At 51.3% G+C, this 25200-nt stretch overlaps 1 protein-coding gene across 5 annotated transcripts in view; it reads left to right on the forward strand.

Moving 5' to 3' along the window:
- The window catches only part of ARMC9 (armadillo repeat containing 9), a 151632-nt gene that overhangs the window by 117209 nt on the left and 9223 nt on the right, over positions 1 to 25200 (forward strand). For 2 of the 5 annotated variants that reach the window (XM_036110120.2, XM_036110119.2), the window contains exons 20-23: positions 2385 to 2489; positions 13857 to 13972; positions 19070 to 19215; positions 23240 to 23351. In XM_036110120.2, coding sequence (XP_035966013.2) covers positions 2385 to 2489; positions 13857 to 13972; positions 19070 to 19215; positions 23240 to 23351 — 479 coding nt within the window. Of the gene's footprint in view, positions 1 to 2384; positions 2490 to 13856; positions 14081 to 19069; positions 19216 to 23239; positions 23803 to 25200 lie in introns of those variants that run through there. The other 3 variants (XM_078071451.1, XM_078071452.1, XM_036110122.2) reach the window with 3 other exon arrangements.

The following is a 25200-nucleotide window of genomic DNA, read 5'->3' on the forward strand; positions in this document are numbered from 1 at the left end:
GTATTCTTCCTGTTTTGTTTTCTTGAAGACATATAGACTTGGTGCCTGATGACAGCCCAGACTCTTTAAAAGCTTGATAGAAATCTCCAGGGAGACCATGTGGGCCTGGAGATTTCTTTTCAGGGAATTTTTATGAAATTTTATGAAGCAATTTCCTTCATAATCATAATTTTAAGATTACTTGAATAGTCCTATATCACAATTTCATATTGAGAGGCTTGTGATAATTTGTGTTTTGATCTAAGTTGTCAAACCTATGTGTGTGGAGTTATTCATAGTAATCCCTTATCCTAGGATTTGATATCGGCAGGATCTGTAGTAATATCTTCTGTTTCATTCCTGACATTGGTAATTTGTGTCTTTTACCTTCTTTGTTGATCTTGCTTGAGACTTGACATTTTTATTAATCTTTTCAAAGAATCAGCGTTTTGTTTGACTAATTTTCTCTACTGTTTTTCTGCTTTCTTTTTCATTGATATCTGCTCTGCTCTTTATTATTTCCTTCCTTTTGCTTGCTTTGGGTTTATTTTGTCATTTTTCTTTCTCCAGAAAGTTCTGGAGACTTTCTATTTTTTTCATTTGTTTCAAGAATGTTTGTAATTGCTCATTGAAGCCTTTTTGTGATGACTGCTTTAAAATCTGTGTCAGATGATTCTAGCAACTCTGTTATCTTGATGTTGGCATCTACTGATTGTCTCTTTCTGTTCAGTTTGACAGCTCCCTGGTTCCTGGTATGATGAGTATTTTTTTATTTAAACCCAGATATTTTGAGTATTATAAGACGTTTGATCTAGGGACACTTGGGCGGCTCAGTCAGTTGAGCATCTGCCTTCAGCTCAGGTCATGATCCCAGGGTCCTGGGATCGAGTCCCATGTCAGGCTCCTTGCTCAGCAGGGAGCCTGCTTCTCCCTCTACCTGCCGCTCCCCCCTGCTTGTGCTCTCACACTCTCTCGCTCTCTCTCTGGCAAATAAATAAATAAAATCTTAAAAAAAAAAAAAGACTTTTGATCTAATTTAAGCCTTCTGTCTTAGCTGGCTGCTGCGACACTGCTCTGACAGGGGGAGCAGGGGCTTCTCCTCATTACTGCCAGGTGTGAGTAGAAGTCCCGGACTTACACTCAACCTCTGTTGACACCCATTGGTGGTGGCGGATGGGAGGAGAGCCCTTGCTACTGCACGGCAGCGTGGGAGGTCCGGATCCCTTCTAGGCCTCCACTAGTATCTCCCTAACCAGAACAGGTAGGAGCGCCTCATTAGTGTTGCCCACGTTGCCCCGCCTGACAGCACAGGGGTACGGGGGGGCAGTGGTGAAGGCCTTGAATCTCCACCAGACCTCCTCTGACACCATCAGAGCATGGAGCGGGGGATAGCTCGTTACCGTCAAGTGAAAGGCTAGGCTCTCCACGTGGTCTCCACTCTCACCTGGGGGTGGGCACCGCATTAGATGAAATCCCCCCTCCCTGCTTGCTCTTATATCCCCCCAGCTGGGGATGTGGGGGTGCCTGATGACAGCCCAGTGTGGGTAGAAGCCTGGGCTCCCTGAGGCCCTTGCTGGTGTGGTTGTGATGGTATTCTCTGTGGTGTTTGGTTATTTTCTAAAACTTCTCTCCTGCTAGGCTATCCCTTTCCTGGTCCTCTGGCTAGAGAGAGCAGGCTTTGGGGGGGGGTTTTCGTCTTCACCATTCACCTTGCTGGCTTGCTGGCTTCTTCAGCTCCAAGTGTGGAATCTGTAAGGAACAACGGAAACCCAGGGGACTCAGCACCTTTCATTCCTTGCGTCTGCAGGGACCTAACCAGTCTGCTCCTTCTCTCCATCTTTCAGGGTCTCTTTTGTTTATGTTATATATATAACGTCCAGTGTTTGGGGTTGTATTTAGTGGAAGGAATAAGGAAAAGCATATCCAGTCCATCTTCCCAAAAGCAAAACAGCTCTTCTCTTTTTGGTGACTATAAACTATTAGAGAAGAACAAGTTTTATGTGCCCCATAAGCCCTGTGCGTATGAAGGCACGTGATAGTTACTGATGGACTGACTTGGCTGTTCGTGTGGTACCTGGACCTCACAGAGGGAAATTCTGAGAACTGTGGCTAGGAGAGACTGCTGGGTGTCTTATTGAACCTTCCCACACCTGCGGTCATGGAAGTGCTCCCTAGGTGCCCAGCTTCTGAAAGAGGGGGGCTGGCATTTTCCCTTTCATCTTCATGGAGAGGTTATAAGCAGAGGACAGACTGCCCCCAAAGCCCTTTGAAGTGCAAATGCACCAGTTGCTGGCTTTGGGCAAAGGCCTCCTCATTCCATGGAGGGTGCCCACTTGGGGAGCCAGCTCTCTGGGAGTGCGTGGCCGGGGGTCCAGGGCACTCACCCCACGTGTCCTTTGAAACAGGAGGACTATGACACTATGGAAGCTGATCTGGACAAAGATGAGCTGATCCAGCCCCAGCTCGGAGAGCTCTCAGGCGAGAAGCTTCTGACCACGGAGTACTTGGGAGTAAGTACCACCTGAGAGGGCGAGGGAGACGTGCAAAGGAGAGACGGGCCATTGATGCATTGAGCCTTTGCAATGACACATAATGGTCTGGTCTGGTCTGTTACCATACTGTGTTTATGGGAAGTTCTGTGTTGACCAGTTTGCCTGCAGGGCCCTGAAGTGCGCTGCGGTCCTAGCCCCCTGTCCCAGAGCTGCTGGTGAACAGAAAGAGATTCAAATAAAACTAGAGGGCACGTGCCCGGAGCCTTCCTAGCATCTAAGGTGCGCCCTTCTTTAGTGGTAATCATCTCCCTGTCCAGCTCCTGAATTTTGTGCGCCTTATCTTGTAGAAGAGAAGAGCGCAGCGGATTTGGAAGTTGTCAGCACACACGTGAGGTTGCCTGACGAAGCGAAGGGCGGAGGGGGAGAGAGTGAGGGGCTGAGGACAGAGAGGCGGACCAGATGTCAGGAGCGGGGGCAAGAAGAGGGGCCTCGGAGAAGGACAGAAAGTGAACAGAGAGGCTTGAGCAGCACCAGGAGAATGTAGTGCTCTGGAAAACAGAATGGAGGAGTGTGTCAGGATGGATTGAGTGGTCAGTCTGAGCATCCAAGAGGCCTTTGGGGTCACACGGCCTAGATGGGGCCATAATCTGAGCTCCGAGAGCTCCCCGCTGACTCTGATGCTCAGCCAGCTCTGGGAGCCCCTGGTTACCACCCACTGGTGAGCTAGGGAAGGGCGTGAGGCAGGAGGGAGCTGCCGAGTGGCCAGGAGAGTGTGGCCGTGTCAAGGGCCCACAGGGTCTCACGAAACCACGATCAGAAGGCACGTCAGTGAACAGGTGGAATGTTGGAGTGTAAGGTTTCTGAAGGGAGGAGCAATTGCACGGGAGTGGGGGCCAGTCGCACTGAAGCCCTCTGACGGACAGCAGAGCACACAGGAGTGGAGGCCACTGGCATTAAAAGGAGCTCCTGGAATTCTGAAGCTGTGGTTGACTGGGTCAGTCACATGGACTCTGACATCTCCTCAAATTAGTCAGGTTATGGTTGGAGCAGAAGGCTGGGAGCCAGTCTCTCAACGATCGGCCAGCGAGGACAGTGACTTGAGAAGGGAAAGGATGTGCGTGCAGGTGGCCTGAGCCTTGTAGGAGTGACTAGAAGCAGGAAGTGCCTCCCCATCGCTGCCCCAGCCCTGCCCTCCTCATCTCACCCTGGGCACTGGTCTCCTCAGTCACGGGCCCTGGTCTTCCTCACCTTTTGAAGAATTTCCAGGGCCCCAGGCTGGAGTACAGCACCTGTGTGCTCTGCTGTCCGTCATAGGGCTTCAGCTGAGGTTAGAGGACTGCCAGAGGCCCAGTTGTGGGAGCTTTGTAAGCAAGGGTGTGGGATTTTCGCCTGCATGAGCTGGGAGAGTCCTGGAGCAAGGAAGTGACTCAGTTTGACTTGTTTTAATATATGACCTTCTGTCTTCACTCTGGCTGCATAATGGAGAATGGACTATAGGGGGTAGGGGTGAAAGAAGGGAGATGACCCAAGGAGGCTGGGCCAGGGTGCCACCACTACCCGCCCCTTGCCTCTGGCCATGGTCAAGGCCTATAGCCTGTCACAGTCCTTAGCGTGTCTCCAGGATCGAAGGAGTCTAATGGACTGTGGAGGCTCTGTTTACATTAGGTCAGGTAAGGGTAAAAGTGAGGCAGTCGGGTACCAAGCTGTCGAAGGGAGTCCGGAGCCCTGACGAGGCTTTGTTTCCTTTGGAAGAGCACTGGCTTTGTCAGGGAAGGACTGGGCTCCATTTGATAGGATGTGCATTTGTAAATACAGCCCCTCCTGCTTCATGGGCAGGAGATGAGAACAGAAGAGGCGAGTCGGTGGGGCTTCTTTGGAGGGTGGGAGCCACAGCCGTGGGGCACATAGCCGTGCGCCCTGGGGACTTTCCCACGGATGCAACCACGCAGGTGCGTGAGGGTCAGCAAGGGCGTCCCCCAGCTTGGTGAACAGAAACCTAAATGCAGCGCCCAGCTGAATGACTTGCGGCACCTCAACACAGTGAAATGCTGTGGGTGAGATCTTATGTTGCTAATGGCGAAGAGTTTTAACAACAACAGGAAAAACCCAAGATGCAGAACATCTGGGACTCCCAGCTCACTCCTGCAGCTTGGGGAGGCTCAAAGGGGCAGAACTTGCAGATGGACCAGCCACCCAGTGTCAGGGCATCTGGAAATGGTGTCATCCTCCCATTGCATGCAGCTCTAAAGCCCCTGAATGTATATGTACTATCCTTTCACCAGAAGGAAAGCTTCCGAGTCCAGCATGTTTGCTTGTCTCGTTGATGTCCGTTACTTTCCGTGGAGATGTGAGGAATACGAATGACGTACAGAAAGAATTCATTATATCAATGCTTCCTACGGCTGGAGTAACAAATGAGCATAAACCGGATGGCTTAAAACACCAGACGTGTATCCTCTCACAGTTCTGGGGGCCAGAAGTCCCAAATCAAGATGTCCACACAGCCAGGCCCCATGCGAAGGCCCTGGGGTAGAGGCTCTCGTGCTTCCCCGGCTTCTCGTGGCTCCTCATGTTCCTCAGCTGGTGGCTGTGTCCCTCCTGAACTCTGCCTCCGTCTCCAAAGGGCCTCCTCCCCTTCTCTCTTTCATAGCTTAAATGGACACTTGTCATTGGATCTAGGATCATCTAGGACAGTGTCTTCATCTCAGAGAGATGTAACTTAATTACATCTGCAAAGCCTGCTTTTCTGAATGTCACATTCATGGGCTCTTGGGGTTAGAACATGGACGTCTCTCTCTGGGGCCACCCCACAACCCACCGCCCCAGGTCACCGTAGGGTCTCATAGTAGAAGCGATTTTGGAAGTTTCATTAGAAAAGTGCATGTGGGGCAGTCATCACCCAGGGGCTCGTACACTCCCAGTGTTGCCGTCTTTGTCCTTTAGTCAGGCTCAGCCGCCCTCAGTCAGCCAGTCTTGACTTGGAATGGACAGCCTGCCAGCCTGTGGGTGGGGGTCACCGATTTCAACGACAAGCCTGAGTTGCTGTGCTTGGGCTCCAGGGCGGACAAGGGCTCTAAGTTCACAGCGTCGTATTGGCTTGTGCCAGGCGGGGGAACCTGCTAAAGATAGAAGACATTTCACTGGGGCGTGTGTGCCCAAAAGTCATGATTCCTGCCACCTCTTCTGATGTAGCAGGCAGATTGGAGGTTTCTCAAGATCACTTGAAAGATGTGGACTTTTTGAAACATTGTATCAGACCATTCAAAAAGTCTTTCTTGAATTCATGGCATCTGCCTAACACCGAGCAGAATGCCGAAAATTGAAGAGCTGGCTGTCACCTCGGAGAAGTTTACAAAAGAAGACACAGAGCAAATGAAACTGTGCTGTTGGTGAGGGATGCAGATAACAGCGAGGAGTGGTGAGTGGGTGGGCAGAGACTGGCTAGCCCAGGGTTCCTCAAAGCCCCAGACCCTCGAATGTGCCCAAAGATGAGTCTACGACCCGCCCCAGACCTCCGTACCGTAATCCCAAGAATCGGTTCTTGTAGACACCAGTGATTTGGAAACTGTGGCTTGGTTGGGGGTGGGGGGGTGAGGGTGGAGCTGGAGCATCGGCGGCGGCCCACCAGGGTGTTGGGGGCTGGAAGGAAGCCATTCTCAGAATTCCTGGACCCCTTAGCTCGCCCCCTGCTGGGCATTCGTAGCCACACCCCTCCCCACGCGGCCCCCCTGCTGGTCCTCACCCTCCCAAGTGCAAGCATACAGAGCTCCCATGCACCGCAGAGCCTGGCCACGGAAAATGCTGCAGACCACAGGGAGCTCAGAAAGCTGGCGACAGGAGAACAAGTCCCTTTTCCTAAGCTTGCATGAGAGTGGCAGTGGTCACATGAGATGTGCTGCTTACTCGGAATTCTGGTGGAAAGCAGCATGCCTTGCTTCTTCCCGAAGCCATGACCGTCAGCAGGTCAAGACTGATGATTTGCCAACTTCTCCTTGCTTGGTTATTTCTGAATTTTTTTGTATCGTCCATACTATGCTGAATAATCATTTAATTCTTCCTAAAAAGAATGCCCTGATTTAAATAGCTTTGTCGCCTTGGTTAAAGGGGCACAGACATTTATCATAGCATCTCGGTTTTTTGTTTTTATTTCAGAGTTTAAACTTATTGTTAGTTACCTTTAACGACAGTAATAGGCGTGTCTTCAATTGGTTCAGCACATGTCACGGGCCAAGCAAGCCCTGTGCTGACTGCTTCACACGTCTGACTCCATTTAATTTGGTCCTCCCAACAAGCTACGGGGGAAATTCTCTTAGTGTAGCATTTTCTAGACAGGAGAGTTGAGGCTGAGGAAGGGTAAGGAACATTCTCAAGTTGATTTGAGCCTGCTTGCCCTTGTTCTGTCCCACTAAGCTGTGCCACCTTCTGGAAGAGCTGTCGATTTTCCAGTGAATTGCATGCTGCATTTGAAAATTGAGAGAAGTCCGACTGAGTCACATATTCATAATGTCTGTACGGTCTCAGTTTTAAGCACAGACTCAGTTTGGGGGGGAATGCCGATTGTAAAAGCTAATTACTCTCTTTCCACACTTTCTTCCCCCTGTCAAATGAAGGCCCAAATTCATGCAGTTTTCCAGGGACTGCCTGAAGGACTGGTTAGCCCTGCCTCCAGAGGATGTGTATGGAGGTGCCCTGGGAATCTGCATCTTTATCACCACCACCCCCTGCCCCCAGGGGTCCTGAAGCTGCAGTCTGGGCCATGGAAACTTTGCCACTTGGGCGGTGGGCACAGCTGGCCGGGTGCAGGGCCGAGCCCCTCGGAGAAAGCAGGGCTCCAGGCCCCCCCACCCCACTGCGCTCGGTGGGAGCACGACGCTCTGGCAGCTGGCCCTGTTCGCTGCAGCAGAAACCAAAACCAGAGAAGCAAAGGTCTCAGTTTGCAATTTTTTTTTTCAAATGTGTCTCCACTTTGGAACTTTTTCTAATCACTTTGCAATCCGTTGTTCCTGCTCTGCCTGCCTAATGGTGAGGACTCAGTGTCCTCTGCAGAGTGGGAGATCAGTTGGAACTAAAAGTCCCCATTCTTGTGTGTGAAGACACAACCCAACAAGCAGGAGGAAACAATCCCCAACCCCCGAGTATTCTAAATGTGTTTCTTTTTCTTTCTTTCTTTCTTTTTTTAAGATTTTATTTATTTATTTGACAGAGACACAGCGAGAGAGGGATCACAAGCAGGGGGAGTGGGAGAGGGAGAAGCAGGCTTCCCGCGGAGCGGGGAGCCCGATGTGGGGCTCGATCCCAGGACCCTGGGACCATGACCTGAGCTGAAGGCAGATGCTTAACGACTGAGCCACCCAGGCACCCCATAAATGTGTTTCTTTTTCAGTTTATTTCTTGTGTTCTTTTTTTTTTTTAACATTTATTTATTTTAGATTTTTTATTTATTTGAGAGACAGCAAGAGAGGAAGAGCACGAGCTAGGTGAGAGGATAGAGGGAGAAGCTGACTCCCCGCTGAGCAGAGAGCCCAGGATCATGACCTGAGCTGAAGGCAGACACTGAACTGACTGAGCCACTCAGGCGCCCCTATTTATTTATTTTTAATTAGTGTCTACACCGAACATGGGGCTCAAACTCACAACCCTGAGATCAAGAGTTGCACACTCTACCTAGTGAGCTAGTTAGACGGCCCATGTATTCTTCTTTCTAGTTACAAAAGAAATGCTTATTACTCAAAAGTCAGAAGTAAACAGCACAAACAACCATAATAACCATTGTTCCCTTCCATTTATCTCTATGGCGTGTCTTTCCTTTGTCAACTGCAGATAGCAGAGTCCTGCCTTATCCGTCCCACTGATGATACTGGGGGACATCAGACCCCAGGCTCTGTCCATGTCTTTCTACACTCTGCCTGTCAGTACGAAGGGAAGACCCAGGTTTTGTGGGGCCTCCGGCTTACAGGGTTTGGAAGGCCTTCTTTATTTTTTTTTTTTTAAAGATTTTGTTTAGGGGCGCCTGAGTGGCTCGGTCGTTAGGCGTCTGCCTTCGGCTCAGGTCATGATTCCAGGGTCCTGGGATGGAGCCCCGCATCGGGCTCTCCGCTCCGCTGGGAAGCCTGCTTCTCCCTCTACCACTGCCCCCCCCACTGCCTGTGTTCTCTCTCTCACTGTGTCTCTGTCAAATAACTAAATAAAATCTTTAAATAAATAAATAAATAAATAAAGATTTTATTTATTTGAGAGAGAGAGAGATAGTGAGAGAGTGCACAAGCAGTGGGGAGGGGAGGAGAGAGAGGGAGAAGTAGACTTCCCGCTGAGCAGAGAGCCCCACATGGGGTTTGATCCCAGGACCCCGAGATCATGACCTGAGCCGAAGGCCACCCAGGCGCCCCAAGTGGGGGAGGCCTTCTTTAAATAAAGGAATACAAAGCTAGTTATGAAAGTGAACACCTACTTTAGAATGAGAATGAGAAAATAAATCACAGTGGATTCAAATTTTAAGAATTGACAGATACCACAGACAGAAAAATAGTGTTTTTATTAATTAGCTGCTTTGCATAACTCATAGGGGCTTTTTTGTTTATTTTTGTTTTGTGCCTTTGATTGCCTCTACTATATGACAATGAGTTCGTAATGTTTTCTACAGAGGGAAAAGGAAATTAGTCCTTCTTGTAACGTATTTGATCAGATTTAGTCAAATTTGATCAAGATTAGAAAATCTTCTGGCCTCACATTTAGTTTTTGGTAAAGCTGTGTACATTTTTAGGATTGTCGCTAAATTTGAGAACACCATCCTCAAGTTTCTTCCACAAATAAGCTGCAAGATTTGGGGGTATTTCGAGTTCTCTTGCATGCTGATTATTCATAAGTACTCTGACAACATAGGGAATTCCTAGAAGCCGTTCCTACCCCAGGATGGCTAGCAATTGTTTGGCTGTGCACTGAAGTGAGTGGGAATCCTATGAATATATCCCAGGAAACCCGCATTAAATGTCACCTGGACTCAGCATCCCCTTACCTAAGTCCTAAATTCTAGCATCATGTCACCAACATGACAGGAAGTGTGACAAGGGAAGTCAGAGTAGGAAGAAACAGCAGAAGGGAAGTCAAAGTAGAAAAAAACAGCAGTGGTAAGTGCTTGCAGTTAAAATATCCTCCTTTTGCAAATGTTACAAAAACATATGACTACATGAACACATTGCGAGGGCCCCTTCTGGGCCTTGAAGCTCCAGTTTCATCAGCTCCGTGGCAGTCCTGCCTCCGCGCATCAGCCCTTCATTCCCACGGTGTCGCCTCTGGGTCATGAGGTGACCGATGCAGCTCCTGGCACAGATCCATGAGAAGGTCAAGAAGAGGGCCAAACGGGCAGACCGGCCACATCTGCCCCCCTCAGTGCTTGTCCCCAGAGCTGCAGCTGGCCACTCCACTCCGTTCTTACTGGTCAGAACTGGGTCACAGGACCCCCAGCTGCAAGGAAGTCTGGGAAAGGGACTATTTTTAAGTAGAAACATTTCTTGGGGGCGCCTGGGTGGCTCAGTTGGTTAAGTGTCTGCCTTCAGGTCATGATCTCAGGGTCCTGGGATCGAGCCCTGCGTCGGGCTCCCTGCTCAGTGGGGAGCCTGCTTCTCCCTCTCCCTGCCTCTCCCCTTGCTGTGCTCTCTCACTCTCTCTCAAATTAAGTAGAAACATTTCTTTGCCAACAAAATCAGAGTACTGTTAGTCAAGAGAGAATGAATATTGGGTGGGCAGCAAACAGTGTCTGCTCCAGCTCCCATATTATTTTCTATGTGGGTGGATGGGTGGGTGGATGGATGGATGGATGGATGGGTGGATGGATGGGTGGGTGGATGGGTGGATGGATGGGTGGGTGGATGGATGGATAGATGGATGGATGAGTGGGTGGGTGGGTGGGTGGATTGATAGATGATAGAGAGATAGAGTACCTATATTTTCTTATAAAAATTCATACTGTTTTATTAGCATGTCACAATTTCTTTCTGTGATTCACCAATCCTTGAAAACTAATCAATGGGAAATAACATTTTTTACCTAAATAGACATGTTTCGAACATCTTTTACTACTGAAAAAATTACATTCTGCTCAATCATGTGCTGCATTTTTTTAGTAGCAGAACGTTCTTTCAAACAAAAGCCCCCATCTGTCACACAGATGAAGGCCGAGTCCCTCTGAACCAGTAAGGTGGCTGCCAGGAACCCATTCTCTTCTCTCTCCCAGTAGCCCCGGAGGCATTTCTGCGGAACTCGGCTCAGTCAGCAGCTTGTTGGACTAGATTTCCTTTCAGATCTTTCCAGCCCCAAAAGGCTGCTTTGAAACTGAGGGGCCTGGAGACCTCGTGGGCTACCGCGTGGCTCACCCGGCAGGCACAGCAGGTCATAAGGTGAGCAGGGGGCAGGCCCTCTGGGAAACGGCTGCTTTGAGACGCCGGGTGTGCCCCGCACGGAGCCGGGTCCTGCGTGCTTACCGTCTTCACCAAGGACCTTTCCTCGGGCCTCTGGGTAACAGACCAGACGCTCTGACCCACAGGCTAGACTCGGTTTCTTCATCCCCTGGAGAGCACAGATACCACCCACCTTATTTCCTAGGCCTATAAGGTGGTTTTTTTTTTAAAGATTGTATTTATTTATTTATTTGACAGAGAGAGACACAGCGAGAGAGGGAACACAAGCAGGGGGAGTGGGAGAGGGAGAAGCAGGCTTCCCGCCGAGCAGAGAGCCCGATGTGGGGCTCGATCCAAGGACCCTGGGATCATGACCTGAGCCAAAGGCAGACACTTAACGACTGAGCCACCCAGGGGCCCCTAGGCCTATAGGGTTTTAAGAAGATGGTATGACGGGGGCGCCCGGCTGGCTCAGTTGTAGAGCACGTGAATCTTGATCTCCGGTTGTGAGTTCAAGCCCCATGTTGGTTGTATAGATTACTTAAAATCTTAGAAAAAAAAAAAAGAAAGAAAATGGTATGGCTGACAGGGTTTTCCAAAGGCTGAAACACTCTCACATGTAAGTGTCCCCTAGGAGGGAGTTGGGAGGGCGAGCTCAGAAGGAGCACGGCGTGGAGGACGAGGAAGCAAGAAGGCACATACTCACCGTGTCCCCTGGTCCAGTACCTTAAGACCCCACCTTCTGAGCCTTCTTTGGAAAGACCCTGGTGGCATAACGGAGGGAGAAAGAAGCAGGGGTGTTCTGGAGGTGCGTTTGAGGGTTGGGCGTAAGGCACCTGCTCACCTGATGAGTAGCTCGGCCTGTAAATTTGAGCCTCGATACTGGACAGGGCAGCGTGGCCGATGGGGAGTTCGAGTGAGGGGGGCCAGCAGCGTGACGGGCTTGCAGTTAAAGCATCCGTCCTCTGCAGGTCACACAAGAGACATAAGGGGAGGTGTGACTGCATTTTAGTTCTTCTGTAGAAGGCTGATCAGGTGCCGTCTCCTCCCCGAAGGCTGAAGGCACCTTCTCTGTCCTCTGGCCCTGCTCCTCTTCCCACTGCCTCCCCTCTGCCCCCCCACCCCATCCATCCCCCTAACTGGCAGCCGGCCCCACAGCGCGGGGAGGCCCCTTTTTTCTTTTCCCTACCTCAAACACGAGATCAACCCAAATAAGCTCTCAGCAAAAATCAAGGAATCAAAGATGTAATTCCAGTTGTTGTTTTTTTTTAATTTCTGGTTTGTTTTTGTTGTTGTATAAGCCAATTTTTTTTTTTAATTTTCATTTTCAAATAATTCTAGATTCACAGGAATTTGAAAAGGGAGTGTCGAGAGGTCCCGTGCCCCCTCCCCCGGTTTCCCGGGTGGTCCCTCTTGTATGACTGGGGTGCCACCTCGGACGGGCAGCCCACACTGGTGCCGTCCAGACTCTGGTTCCACTTGCCCGGTTGTACAGTCATTTCTTCTGTAAACCATTTGTCTTAATTGTGAACATAATCTAACCGTATTACGGAACACTTGGAAAATAAAGGGGAGAAAAAATTCCCCTTGGTTCTGCTATCCTGCTTCCCACTGGATCCATTTTAGTGTTCGTTTCCTTCTGGTCTTGTGTGTACTTTTAGCCTCATTGAAAGCATCATTTATATACAGTATTATAACCTTTTATTAAATGTTTTAAATAAACATTTTTTCATAACCTAGTCTTTATCATTGTAAATGGCCACTTAATATTTCAAATGAATATGCCATATTTCACTTATTTATTCCTCTCTTGCCAGATACTTAGGTTATTCCAGTTTCACTCTATGACAGTTTTGTAACAAACAACTTTGTTTATTTAACATTTTCCGTATTTGGGGTTCTTTCCCTAGGATTTACACCCAAGGTGGGCACCTGGGTGGCTCAGTTGGTTAAGCGACTGCCTTCGGCTCAGGTCATGATCCCAGGGTCCTGGGATCGAGTCCCACATCGGGCTCCCAGCTCAGCAGGGAGCCTGCTTCTCCCTCTGATTTACACCCAAGGATGTGAACATTTTTCTGACTCTCCTGTTATAAAACACCAGATTACTTCCTAAAGTAATTAGAAATGACTCAGCCTGCTGGGCCACTAACATTTTGAATCCTGCCAGCCAGTTACATGGTCATATAATCATTGAAAGATGATACCTTTTTTATGAAGTTGTAGTTTCTAATTACTTGTAAAGTTGATCATTTTTTTCTTGTATTTACCAGTGATCTTTTCTATTGTGTGACTTAGCTATTTGAATTCTTTGCTCCGTCTTCTACTCTCTTACTTATTGATTTGTTTTTGTTTTTGTTTTTAAAGATTTTATTTATTTATTTGACAGAGAGAGAGATAGCGAGAGAGGGAACACAAGCAGGGGGAGTGGGAGAGGGAGAAGCAGGCTTCCCGCTGAGCAGGGAGCCCGATGCGGGGCTCGATCCCAGGACCCTGGGATCATGACCTGAGCCGACGGCAGACGCTTAACGACTGAGCCACCCAGGCGCCCCTTACTTATTGATTTGTAAGAGCTGCTTATCTAATGAAAATCTTAACCTTCCATTCTGTTAAATATGTGCAAATATTTCTTCCCAGTTGGTTGTTTACCTGTTCATTTGGCTTATCTCTAATATATAAGTGGAAAATTTTTATGAAACCAAATCTGCCCATCTTTTTTTTCTTCTCACTTTCAAAACTCAGTCTTCCCTGAGATGTAATTATTTATTCAAACTGTTTTCTTCTCCTCTTTTCCATGGTCTGATTTTTTTTTTTTAATTTATACTGCTAAATGGTATAATATGCAAACCTAAACGAGTTTTTTCCCCAATTTCTGTTTATCTGAATAATCTATGTCATGATCCTTCCTCATCTATTTGCAAAGCCTCTTATTACTATGAGGTCAGCTCCCAAGTAGGTGGTGTCTCCAGCCCTGTCTCCTCTTTCCTTCCACCAGATTATGACGAACACGGGGAAGGCGAGGCGGAAGGGCCTGGCCAGTGTGCGGCAGAGTGCCGACGAGCCCCTGCGCCGGCCTATCACCCCCGGCGGCCACAGGACCGGGTACCCAGTGTAAGTCCGGGCTAACGGAGGCGGGGAGTTCTTTTCTTAAGCTTTGTTTTAACTGCAGTGTAAGATGTGTGTATTGAAAAACTCAAAATAAAACGTTCACATTGGAAAGCATTTATCTCTTCATTGTTTCTCTCTCGGGGATTTTTGAGGGGAAAGAGGTTGTCTCCTTCACCCCCGGCTTTCTTCTTTCAAAAAATGAAGTGGTAGGATTTCAGGATCTCCAGGCACTTCCAGCCTTCGCCCAGAAGAAGCCAAGTGTCGGCCAATGTGATTTCAAAGGCAAGGACCAGAAGGAGCAGTGGTGGGTCCACCCAACAGGCCTCGGGTTGATTTTGTTCTGCACCCCTCCCCCACCATCGCACTGGGCCTTCTGTTGGGGTGGAGTGTCACAGGTTAAGACATCAAATCCACTTATCTTTAGATAAACACACTCACTTTTTAAAGCAACTCTATGCACATTTAGCGGCCTAGCTTTCTTCATAGCCTTGCTCCTACCTCGTTGATGTGAACACAGTTTTAGTGTGGTTACCCAGAACCTGGGACCAACCTGGGGACCTGGGGGCCTAGACCCCTGTGGGCTCTCAGGGAGCCCCAGGCCAGTCAGTCCAACTGTCTAGAGAGAATGGCAGAGAGAAACGGGTACGAGCCAGGGGGTTATAGAGAGCAGGAGAAAAACCTACAAATATTGGCCATAAAATAGTTCAAATGAATAGGACATATTTTACTTAGTTATCCCCCATAGCTGGGCAGTTTGGTTGTTTCCAGTTTTACTCTATAGTAATTTGTAATGAACAGCCAGGCACCTGCCGAACAGCCACAAACAGAGCCCGGAAATGCCGGCCCTGGAGCTCCGTGCGTGGCTGCCGGGGATGCCGAGGCCCCCGCACCCAGATCTGCCAAGTGCTCTTCCCCCGTGGGACTGACCTATAAGTATTTCCAGGCCCACACCGTGGACCGGTGCTCTGTTTGATTCGATTTCAAAACTGGTCGTCACGTGCTTCATATTTCAAGGTTCTTATTTTAAACTGCTAATAATGTGTTTTTCTCTTAAACTTACTGTCAGTATTTTTTAACTTAGCTTCCAGTTATGAACATCTGGCACCTTTGCCTCCCCTCTCAGTCTCCTTCTACGTGCGTAATATATAATTTACACACATACACTTTGTTTTGCTGAACAGTTCAAAAGGAGGTTGCAGACTTGCAGAATGCATCCCCCAAGAGTAAGAACATCCTGTACTTAACCACATTATCACACCTAAGAAAGTCAACATTCACATAACACTCTATAGTATATCAGTATTCCCTAACTGTCCCCAAAATGTCATTTGTATCAGGTTTTGTGTTTGCTTGTTTGATCTGGAATATAGCCAAGTGTCAACTACTAGTAAATCTAGTTTATATCTTTTTAAATGGAAGTGGTACCAGGAGCTGATAAAATTCATCTTGCTTAACATGGGATAGAGGATGCCAAATCATCATCTTTAAAAATTAAGATTATCTTTTAAAGTTCTTGAAACCCAGAGAGGCAACAATGACATGAGGATATTTAGTTAGAAATAAGGATAAAGGGAGTCTAATAAATATAAGATCTAACCAATGGGCACCGTTAATTCTGGGGTCAGGTGTTCTACGTTGTGGAGAGGAAGAAGAGGATGTCTTTTCATGCCAGGGATGTCCCCTGACTTGTGGGACGGAGAGGACCTCATTTTCCTGGAACTGGACCCCCCCCACTCTAGTGCAATTGCCCAGCTCCCTCCATTGGGCCAATTCTACAGACATTTGTATCACTTCTGCGCACCAGATGGTGTGCTAATTTCTAGCGAAACAAGAATAAATGAGATGTGATTTCTGGCCCCAGAAGCACACAAAGCCATGGTCAATGTCCTGTGGTCAGTGGAGGGTGGCGGATGCCGGGTGCCCCCTGCACTCGGCAGAAAGTCAACTTGCAGGATCTTGAGTTAGCCCCTGTAAAAAGTGTCTGTAATCCCGCGAAGCCAGCTGGCTCTGATCCCCTAGTGCTGCCAGGAATGTCAACTGAGGACCTCCGTGATCTTGGAGACACTGGCAGTACATTCCGCACACGTTCCAGGTCCTAGTACTTCTGGGGTCAGTAATCCCACTTCTAGGGTTTGGTGCTGAGAAGCAATCAGATGCTCGCAGATATATATACAGGGCATTTACGGCAGTAGTCATAAGAAGTCTAAATGGGGCACCTGGGTGGCTCAATCGGGGAAGCCATTCGGCCCAGGTCATGATCTCAGGGTCGTGAGATCGAGCCCCGTGTCGGGCTCTGCGCTGGGCGTGGAACCAGCTTAAGATTCTCTCTCTCCCTCTCTAAAAAAACAAAGAAAAACTTATTCATTAAAAAAGAAAAAAGTAGAATCGAAATGCCCAAAGTAGGAGGCTGTTTACATAATTATATAGTCACACAACACAGTATTGAAAATGACGTTTTAGAAGAATACTTAATACATGAGGAGAGCCTCACAATATATTGCTAAGTGAAAAAGCAAATTATAAAACAGGGTAGATCCAGCCTGCTGGCCACTTACAGTGATCCCAAGTTTATTTTTTTAAAGTATATATTTGCATTTTTTAAAAGTGAAAAGATACGAGATGTTAATCAGGGTCGTGTCTAGGTATTGGGAGGGCAGGACATTCTGTGTAGCCCATATATTTTCCTAATTTTTCATGATCAACACTTACTGGTTTTTTAATCAAGAAAAAGTTTGGGGCGCCTGGGTGGCTCAGTTGGTTAAGCGACTGCCTTCGGCTCAGGTCATGATCCTGGAGTCCTGGGATCGAGTCCCGCATCGGGCTCCCTGCTCGGCAGGGGGTCTGCTTCTCCCTCTGGCCCTCCCCCCTCTCATGTACTCTCTCTCTCTCAAATAAATAAATAAAATCTTCAAAAAAAAAAAAAGAAAAGAAAGAAAGTTTAAAATAAAAAGTCACCCTGCGCAGCTCAGGGCCCCCCTCACCCCAGCCCTCCCTTGGCCTATTTCCTCCGCAACCGCCCCCCCACCCGCCCCGCCTCACCGCTCCGTGGGTTCTGGATCTCTCCCCTCCGCTCACTGTCCAAACTTGGCGCCATCATTTAACACCTCGTTGCTCCACCTTCACCCTCCCCTCCTACTGCTTTCCTTACCCAGGCCTCCCCATAGGCTCCCAGGCCCCCAGCCCCCCTCGCCCAGGCCCTCTCTGCCTGCTTCCACGCCCCCTGCCCTCCCTTCTGGGCCCACGCGGCCCACCAGTGACTTCAAGTTACCGCTGCCACGGCCACCAGCGACCTCGCAGCTTCTTCTGTTTTTTTTTAAATTAAACTTCAATTAGCCAACATCTAGAATATCTTTCGTTTCAGCTGTAGAGTTCAGTAATTCATCAGTTGCAGCTTCCAAGCCGAGGCCGCACAGCGTCCCTCACGGTCGCCACTGCCGACCACCCTCCTGGTCACTGTCCCGCCCCCACACCCTGCTGCCACGTGGGCTTGGCCCCTAACTCACCCCTCTGCCTCCTAAAATGCCCCATTTCTGGCCGCTACCCATCCTGCTTCTCCGCGGGTTTCCTTACACACTCCAGGCACCCAAATCTCACTCCTTTCCAGACTTGCCCCAAGCGCGAGGGGTGTCCCCCCAGCACCCCAAGTCAGCGCTTCCTGGGTGAACACCGCTGTCTTCGGAGCCCCCCGCTTCAGGGAATGGCGTTAATACCCCCAAACCCCCGAGCCAGAATCCCGCCCCCTGGCCGCCGAGCCCTCTCCTCCCTCTGCTCTCCCAGCCCTGGCCTCCCCTCTGCCCTCCTGAGCCACCTCTTCGCCCCTAATGGTGCCCCCGCCACGGTCTACCGTCCGCCACCCTAGAATGAGATTTCTAGCACATCATCACGGAAGGGCATTTCGGTGACTCCTGTCTCCCTGAGGGATCAAATCTAACCAAAAGCTGGCTGACAAGGTCCTTCTCAGTTGACCCCCCCCCACCTTGGGCCTCGAAGTGCCCCCGGCCCCGGACACCCCGTCCCCTCTAGCCCGCAGTTTCTGTGGTGCCTTAAATCTTTCTGCAACAGTGCGGCACTTTGGTTTGTTTCCGCCTCGGCATCTGCCTCGCGGTGTTACCTCTGTTGGAAAATTGTCCCTTTTGGCCCCAGGCAGCCCTAGCTGGACTGGCTGAATGCCCGCCACACACAGACACACACACACGTACACACACACACACACACGCACACACGCGCACACACACACACACACACACACAGCCTTTCCTGCCCCTCGGGGTGGCTTAGTGTCTGTTTGTCTTTGCTACTGGAACTGACATTCAGGAACAGCCATCTCATGGGGCCCAACCCTGGGCGGAGCGCCACATGCTCGCCGCGCTGTGTCTCCCACCAAGCCCTCGCTGGGCAGGTGGCGAGTGTCTCCTCGTTGAAGAGAAGCCAGTGCTGGGCTGCCGGGCCCCCCTGGAGAGCCTTCCTCGGGATCTGCTGTCAAGGCTGAACGAGGAGCCGAGCTCCCTCCCGCCACCTCTGGGGGCCTTGCTGGCCCGGGCCCCCTGTCTCTGGCGCCCGGCTGGGGGGGGGGTCCGGTACAATGAGGCGCCCAGTCCGTGTCTGCCGGGTGAATGGGTCTCCACCGACCCGGGTGTTGGCGGCCGTGCAGACACCATGGGGGTAGTGATGCCGAGAGCGAGCTCCTCCCGGGCCCGGGCCTGCCGAGCTCCTGCTGTCACGGTGACAGGACACGTCACGTCTTTCTGATTGCATTCGTCCCTTCGGCTCATCTGCTTCCTCCTCTGCGGAAAAACCAGAAGATTGGTGCCTTAAATGGTTTGGTTGAGATGTCATGCTCCCATGTCCCCCAAAGCCAGAAGATATCATTTTTGTGTTAGAAAGATAGGAAGTCATGTATCACTGTAAATGTTGAGGAGCTACCAGGGTATTTTCTAGTTTCCACCAATATCCTTAAAAAGGTTTAATGTCTGCTAATACCAGTTTAATAAAGGAATTTCAGGTACTTCCACTTCTTGTATCTGTGATGCTACGGGCCGGTAGTCGGCAAATACCTCCTGGCTATCTGCATTTATTGCTGTTTTTCATTTTGTCTTCCAGGCTGGAAGACTATCCCATTTCTCCCCAGATGGCCCAGCCTGCCCGAAACGGCCGCCTCCCGTCCCTGACAAGCGCCCACCCTCCCGTCTACGAGGGGGCTGAGCCCAGTGCTTTGGAGCCTTGCATCTCCTCTTCACGTAAGAACCGTAAGAACCGCGGGCGGGGGGGGCGGGGAGTCAGCTCGGGGGGCTGGTGACACCTGGCCCCGAAGCAAGCAGCAGCAGTTAGAGACCCAGCAAGGCCTCAGCCTCACACCTGATCTCCCCCACTGCCCTGAGCCACGGAGGCCCACAGGCCCAGAACCACACAGCCACGCCTCTAAACCCCCTTCTCTGAGAGACGTCCACACGCTAGTCAGGCAAGATTTCTGCTCACAAAAAGCTGTGTGTTTACTGTGCAATTTCCAAGTAGTCATCTCAGAATGTTGGAGATTTCTGCCCGAGACTTGGCACCTCAAACTCCGATGCTGAGGTGGCGGCCGGCCACCTATTCAAGGGCTGGTCTGAGACAGAACCGTGCCAGGAGAAGCCAAAACATTTTGAAACATCTAGTCGAGTTCACCAGAGACTGATGGGGGATAAAAGGATTTTTTTAGATGCCAGAAAAAATAGATATGCTTTGAATCAGAAACGTACGAAGTATTTTTTTTTTTAATTCGCAAGAGGAAATTAAAAGGATATGAGCAGGCCAGATAAGACCATAATCTCCATGCAAAGAGGAAAAACAACAGAGGAGCAGGTCAGATTCCAGGTTGAGAAACATCTGAGAACTTTTATAATCTGCTCACAATTGGATTCCAACGCTTCCAAGCCCCAGTTCAAAGCAGGAGGCTGGTCACAGAGCCAGAGTAGAGCCAGGTTGTTTGAGAGTCTGGGGGATTGTCTCCTGGTTATGCACACTTTTAGAGGTTTTGCCACCTGGGGTCATGTGTTATTAGAGCTGTAAACCTTAATATGCCTTCACTGAAAGGTGATTCGCTCCACCATTTGTCCAGAGATTTCTGCTGCCAGGGTGGAGGTTTTAGTGGTCTAACCACCTTTGCCAATTTAACCTAATGCCATTGAGTTAAAAATGATTTCAAGCTCTACAGGCCTGGACTTCCCAAAAGTTGCATTTAGGGTAATTTATTTATCAGGTACATCCTTGCTTTACCAAAGCAACCACCAGGGTGGTCCTCTGTCTTGCACCAATTCTCGGTATGGTCCTATATTTTGGAAAGATTTAGCATGGATTACCTATAGGACGGAGGCATTTGAGGTTGCCACAGATGGAGTAGCGTGTGGCAACTGATTTTCCTGGAGATGGTGATGTCCTTGTGATTTTCAGAAACAATCGATGGTAGCCCTGACAAAGTCGAGGCCCTGGCCAATCCTGGTTCCTTGCGTGAAAACAGTGGGCAGCCTTGGTGATCAGCAGCAGGCCCCAGTGCCTCTCCCTGGGAAGGTGGCAGCCCTCCACATGGGCCACCTGGAGCCAGGGCAGCCACTTGGCCTGAGTCACGCTGCCAGGTGTAGCCCTGAACTCTGGGGCCATATTCCGCATGTCCCCTCCTCCTGCCTGCTCCTCTCTGCTTAGGCCTGCCTGGGACCCCCCCAACCCTGTCCATCAACTCCCCACCCCCCCACCTCAGTGGGCTCCAAACTAGCTGCCCTCAGTCTACCAGCCAGAAACCAGCCATATTAACCTCTCTCCCCAGGCCTGCCCGGCCTGTCCTCAGACTCAGGACAGCACTCCTCATTCTCCCTTATAATCATTTTACTACAGAAGCCCACCCTCTGGGTTAGTGGCTCTCCCTCGGTCACTTAGGGAGCATTTCTGGTACAGATTCTGTTCTTCCTCCTACCCTCTTTCAGGCTTGGCCAGCTGCAGCCACCCCAGGACTGATGTCCCTGGACCAGTGTCTGCCCCCACCCCGACCCAGCTGGTCTTGTTGTGGCCATCCCTCCCTCTTCTGATCCAGCCTCTATGTGAGGATGGAGAGCAAGCAGGCTTGGGCTTATGTGCTTAGAATGCACATAATCAGGGTTGAGACTAGTTCTGAGGCTGCCTCTGGGCTCAGCAGATATAAGAGGGCCCGAGAGGAAGAGGACAGTGGTGGGCCAGGTGGTCTCGTTGTCTTCTGTGATATTCCTTCCCTGTCAAAAGCCTGAGCTGACCTCCTCTGGACCCCTCCATCCATACAGTCCTGCCTCTCCAGCCCTTTCTCCCACTTCTGTGCTCTCGCTCACCTGTCCCCCCATCCCAGTCTGGCCTCACGCAGCTACTCCTCAGAGGCCCCTCACATGTGACTTGCTACTGAGTCTGGCCTCCCGGCCTGCACTCATGCTGGGAACCTCTGCCCCACCTCAGGCCCACTGAGAACCCACCGCGGTGGCCTCAAGCGCATTTGCTCAGGAAGCTCTTCACATCTCTGCGTTCAGTCAACGCTAAAGGTGAAATCTCGTGATGAGGAGCCTGTGGACCCCTCCAACCGCTTGATCAGTTGACCACAGGGCCAGAAAGTACATTCTTTTTAAGCAGAGGGACTTAGCCCCACAGAGCCAAGGAAATAGCTCCCAAAAGGAAAAAGCCAAGAAAGTGTCTTCAAATTTTCTAAGACATTGGCCTCAGGAAAGTTACTCTCATTACCCCATCACCCGAGGCTATCTTGGATATCAAAGCCGCATACTTTGGTCAGTGGCCTGGAGTGAAAATGCCCAGCCCTGTCTGAAATGGACCCACAGGTGAGGAAACAGTACCTTGTCCCGGGAAGCCTCTGGCGCGTGCACACAGCTGCTGGTCCCCCCCCCCCCCCCCCAGTCCCTGGCTTTCAGTGGTGGGAGCTCTGAAGGCCCGCACTGTGACATTCAGTGGAGGGAGTCGGAAGGGGCATTGGGGGTGACTACTGTTGGGTGACAGAGCTGAAAAGACCTCAGAGGGTCTCAGGAGAGCTCAGCAAAACTCCTCCTCCCTCCTGCCAGGGGGCTTTCCCACCCACCCCCCAACCTGGCCCTCCGCCCACACCCACCTGGGAAAGCTCCTGATCCTGGAGGACTGCCTGCCCCTGGGCACCGTTCCCTGGAATGGGATTTTCTCTGTGTGTAGCCCAGCACACAACTGTACGTAGTTGCCCTTGATTATTGCTTCATACACCGAAATGCTATCTCCTGGGCCTGATTAGAAGCCCACGGAGCTGAGAGCACAGACAAGCAGGCCAGTTGTCCACTGGAGAACAGGTCAGAGAAGGCTCCATTTCTGATTCCAGGCCCAGCTCTAGGTGGAGACTGTCCAGTATGGACCATAAATAAAGCCATCCGTTGGGTTCCATTCCAGAAACATTCCCTGCTTGGGTGAAAAGACCGTTACCTGGAAGTCAAAGCTGCAAAGAAGAAAGTTTGTATTTAAGATAAAGTAGAGGCCACATTGCAAAGGTACCAGGGAGATTTTTAAACAAAAGAGCTAGAAGGAGCTTGGATTAAGGAAGCAGCGAATCTGGACTCGGTCACAGAATTGCTCTGACCGTGGCATGGACCCCTTTGGCAGCAGAAGGAGAAGAGAAGGGGGGCAGGAGAGAAGGGGGTCATGTCATTTGAAATCCAGACTAGGCGCTCAGGAGAGCTCCCCGGCAGAGTCATCGGGGACTTCTCTGTCACTTCCCAGTGAAGGTCTCTGGGATGACCCGGGTGCCCTGGTCCTTGGCCATGAGGTCAGCACAAGCACTGCTGGGAATGAGGGCAGCTCCTGCCCCTGGGGGTGGACTGAGGGATTCAGGCCTGAAGGGGCCTGGGGAAGAGAGCCCCACTTCCGGGGTGGCCGGATTTGGCAAATGAAAATACAGGGCACCCCAGGGGCGCCTGGGTGACTCAGTCGGTTAAGCATCTGACTCTTGATCTCAGCTCAGGTCTTGATCTTGGAGATGTAGTTTGAGAGGCAGAGGGGGGTCAGGAGAAGCAACAGGGCCGGGGGTCTCCGGCCAGAGCACTCACGCTGCAGCCCCAGGTCGTAAGTCCAAGTGGCTGCCTAGAAAGTTCTGGGGCTGCGCAAGTAAGCGAGTCCTCATCCATAAGCTCCAGGGAGCTATCGGGGGCTAGCCTGGGCATGTGCTTTTCTTGGCTTTTTGGCCTGGCCCAGTAAGGAGCATCCTCAAAGGGGTTCCAGAGCCAGAGTTGACTGAACTCTCTCTCCTCCCAGCCACCACGGACGTCAAGCCAGGAGAATGGTTGCCAGCAGGACATCAGGGAGAGGCTCGCCTGCCCTCCTCCGAGGTCCCCAACCAGGCGCCAGGCAGTGGAGAGACCACCAGGTAGGGATGGGGAGGTGTCCTGGGAGGGCTCATCTCTGGTCCAGCCTCTGACTTTGATCGCAAAGGAGCATTTCACTGGGGCCTGAAGCAACCTACAGAGGTACCCCGGGGGGAATGTGGCCACCACACCTGCTAACCTCACAGCCCAAGGGGAGGCACCTGCCCCCTGGGAATTATCGGTTGTCAGACTGGAAGGAGAAGAAACTCATGAACATGCCCAAGGGACTCGTTTTAAGAACCGCAAGCTGAACACGTTTGTGGGGATGTGTGACTCGGAGTAACCTGTGAGCAGTGTCCGATCTCAGCTATTTGCTTTTGGAGAAGGTGGGATGGAGGGGAGAGAGATGGCAAACAGGATTAGTGAAAATATTGGGCTCAGATGTCACCCTCCGAAAATAGAAACTGGATCCCAAACGGAAAAAAAGGTGTTTTCTCTTCCTCTGCACCAGATGAGTACAGCCTGGCCTTTGAGAGGTCACTTGGGGTTCTTTAGAATCTAGAAAGTCTGGGTCTCCTTTCAGACCTGAGGCGGCCTGCTCAGGGAGAGGGGCCTAGCCAGGGGGAATGTTTCCCACCAGATTTTACCTGGTGCCAGACCCAGCCCAAGGGCGAGGCCGGCTGCCCCCGCCGCTTCCTCCCGCCTGGCCGCGTCCTGCAGCCGGACTCGTTCCAAGATGGCGAAGCCAACCTCCTGCACGAAACCACTGGACCCGAGCCAGGTTTCGCATGACTACCCCCTCGGGGTCCCTGAATTCGAGGAGATTTGCCCTGGTGACTGGCCGGGCCTCCCGCGCCTCCACCTTTCTAAAGAATTGGGAGGTGTTTCCGCAAGTGTGTCTGCAGCGAGCAGGCCCAGCAGCGGGGGTGATGGTTGACCTTGGCCCCGTCGGGAGCTCTGTGAGCACAGGGCCTTGCAGAGCTGGATGAGACGGGGGGCGGAAGGGCTGCAGTCCAGACCCCTGAGACCCGAAGCCTCCCGCACCTGCAGGTGTTTCCCCCTCACAGTGTAGAGGGGTCACAGAAACCAGCCCACCGCCCTCCCCTTACTCAGGCCTGGCTGCCCTCCCTGCTGCCTCCCACGGATGGAAGCCACAGAAGCAGGAGTCCCTGCTGAGCTCTAAAGGCTGCAGGGGCCCAGGACAGGCGGAAGGCCTAGCAGAGCCGGCTCCCACGGGGCAGAGAGTCTGAGGAGGCGGGCAGGCGAGAGGGTGCTGCGGGCCCTGCCCCTCCCCCGGCGGGCAGCACCCCGGGGCCTTCCTTTCTAGGCAGAGATTGCGGGCGGGCACCGGGTAACAAGGAGGTCAGAGCTCCCAGGGGCAGCAGAGCTCTGTGGGGTGGAGCCAGAGGACTTTGGGGCCTGGACTGGGGGGGGTCCCCTGACCTGCTGGGGACCCAGGGCCTCACCTCCCCCACCGGCAGAATGGCTGAAGGTGTGCTCCGGGATTAGAAGTGCCCGAGGCCCACAGGCTGGTCCACAGGTCAGGGGTTCTCTGGCTCTTGGCACCCTCCTGAAGTGGGGGGCTCAAAACGAGAGACCTCAGAGGACTGGGCCAGAGCTGAGGCTGGGCCCCTGCCGCGCTTGTCCCCTGCGCCCAGGGCAGGACCCAGATACGGTCCTGCGTCTCAGCCGGGCCAGACCTGCCCTCCCAGTGCTAGAACCACGTCTTTTTCCTTCCTGTAAAGGCAGAGTTCATGTCTGAGGCCCACCGCTGGAGACAGTTGTCTCTCCCCAGAATAATGTTTTCATAGCAGGGGATCCCCAAAGGCTGTCCTGAGAAACATTCCCCCTGGTAACACCAAGTGGAGTGACCCAGTTGGCCCTCCGAGGTCCTGTTGGGGCTCAGTCCAT

This window comes from Halichoerus grypus, chromosome 4 (genome assembly GCF_964656455.1).
Source record: "Halichoerus grypus chromosome 4, mHalGry1.hap1.1, whole genome shotgun sequence".
Classification (NCBI taxonomy): Eukaryota; Metazoa; Chordata; class Mammalia; order Carnivora; family Phocidae; genus Halichoerus; species Halichoerus grypus.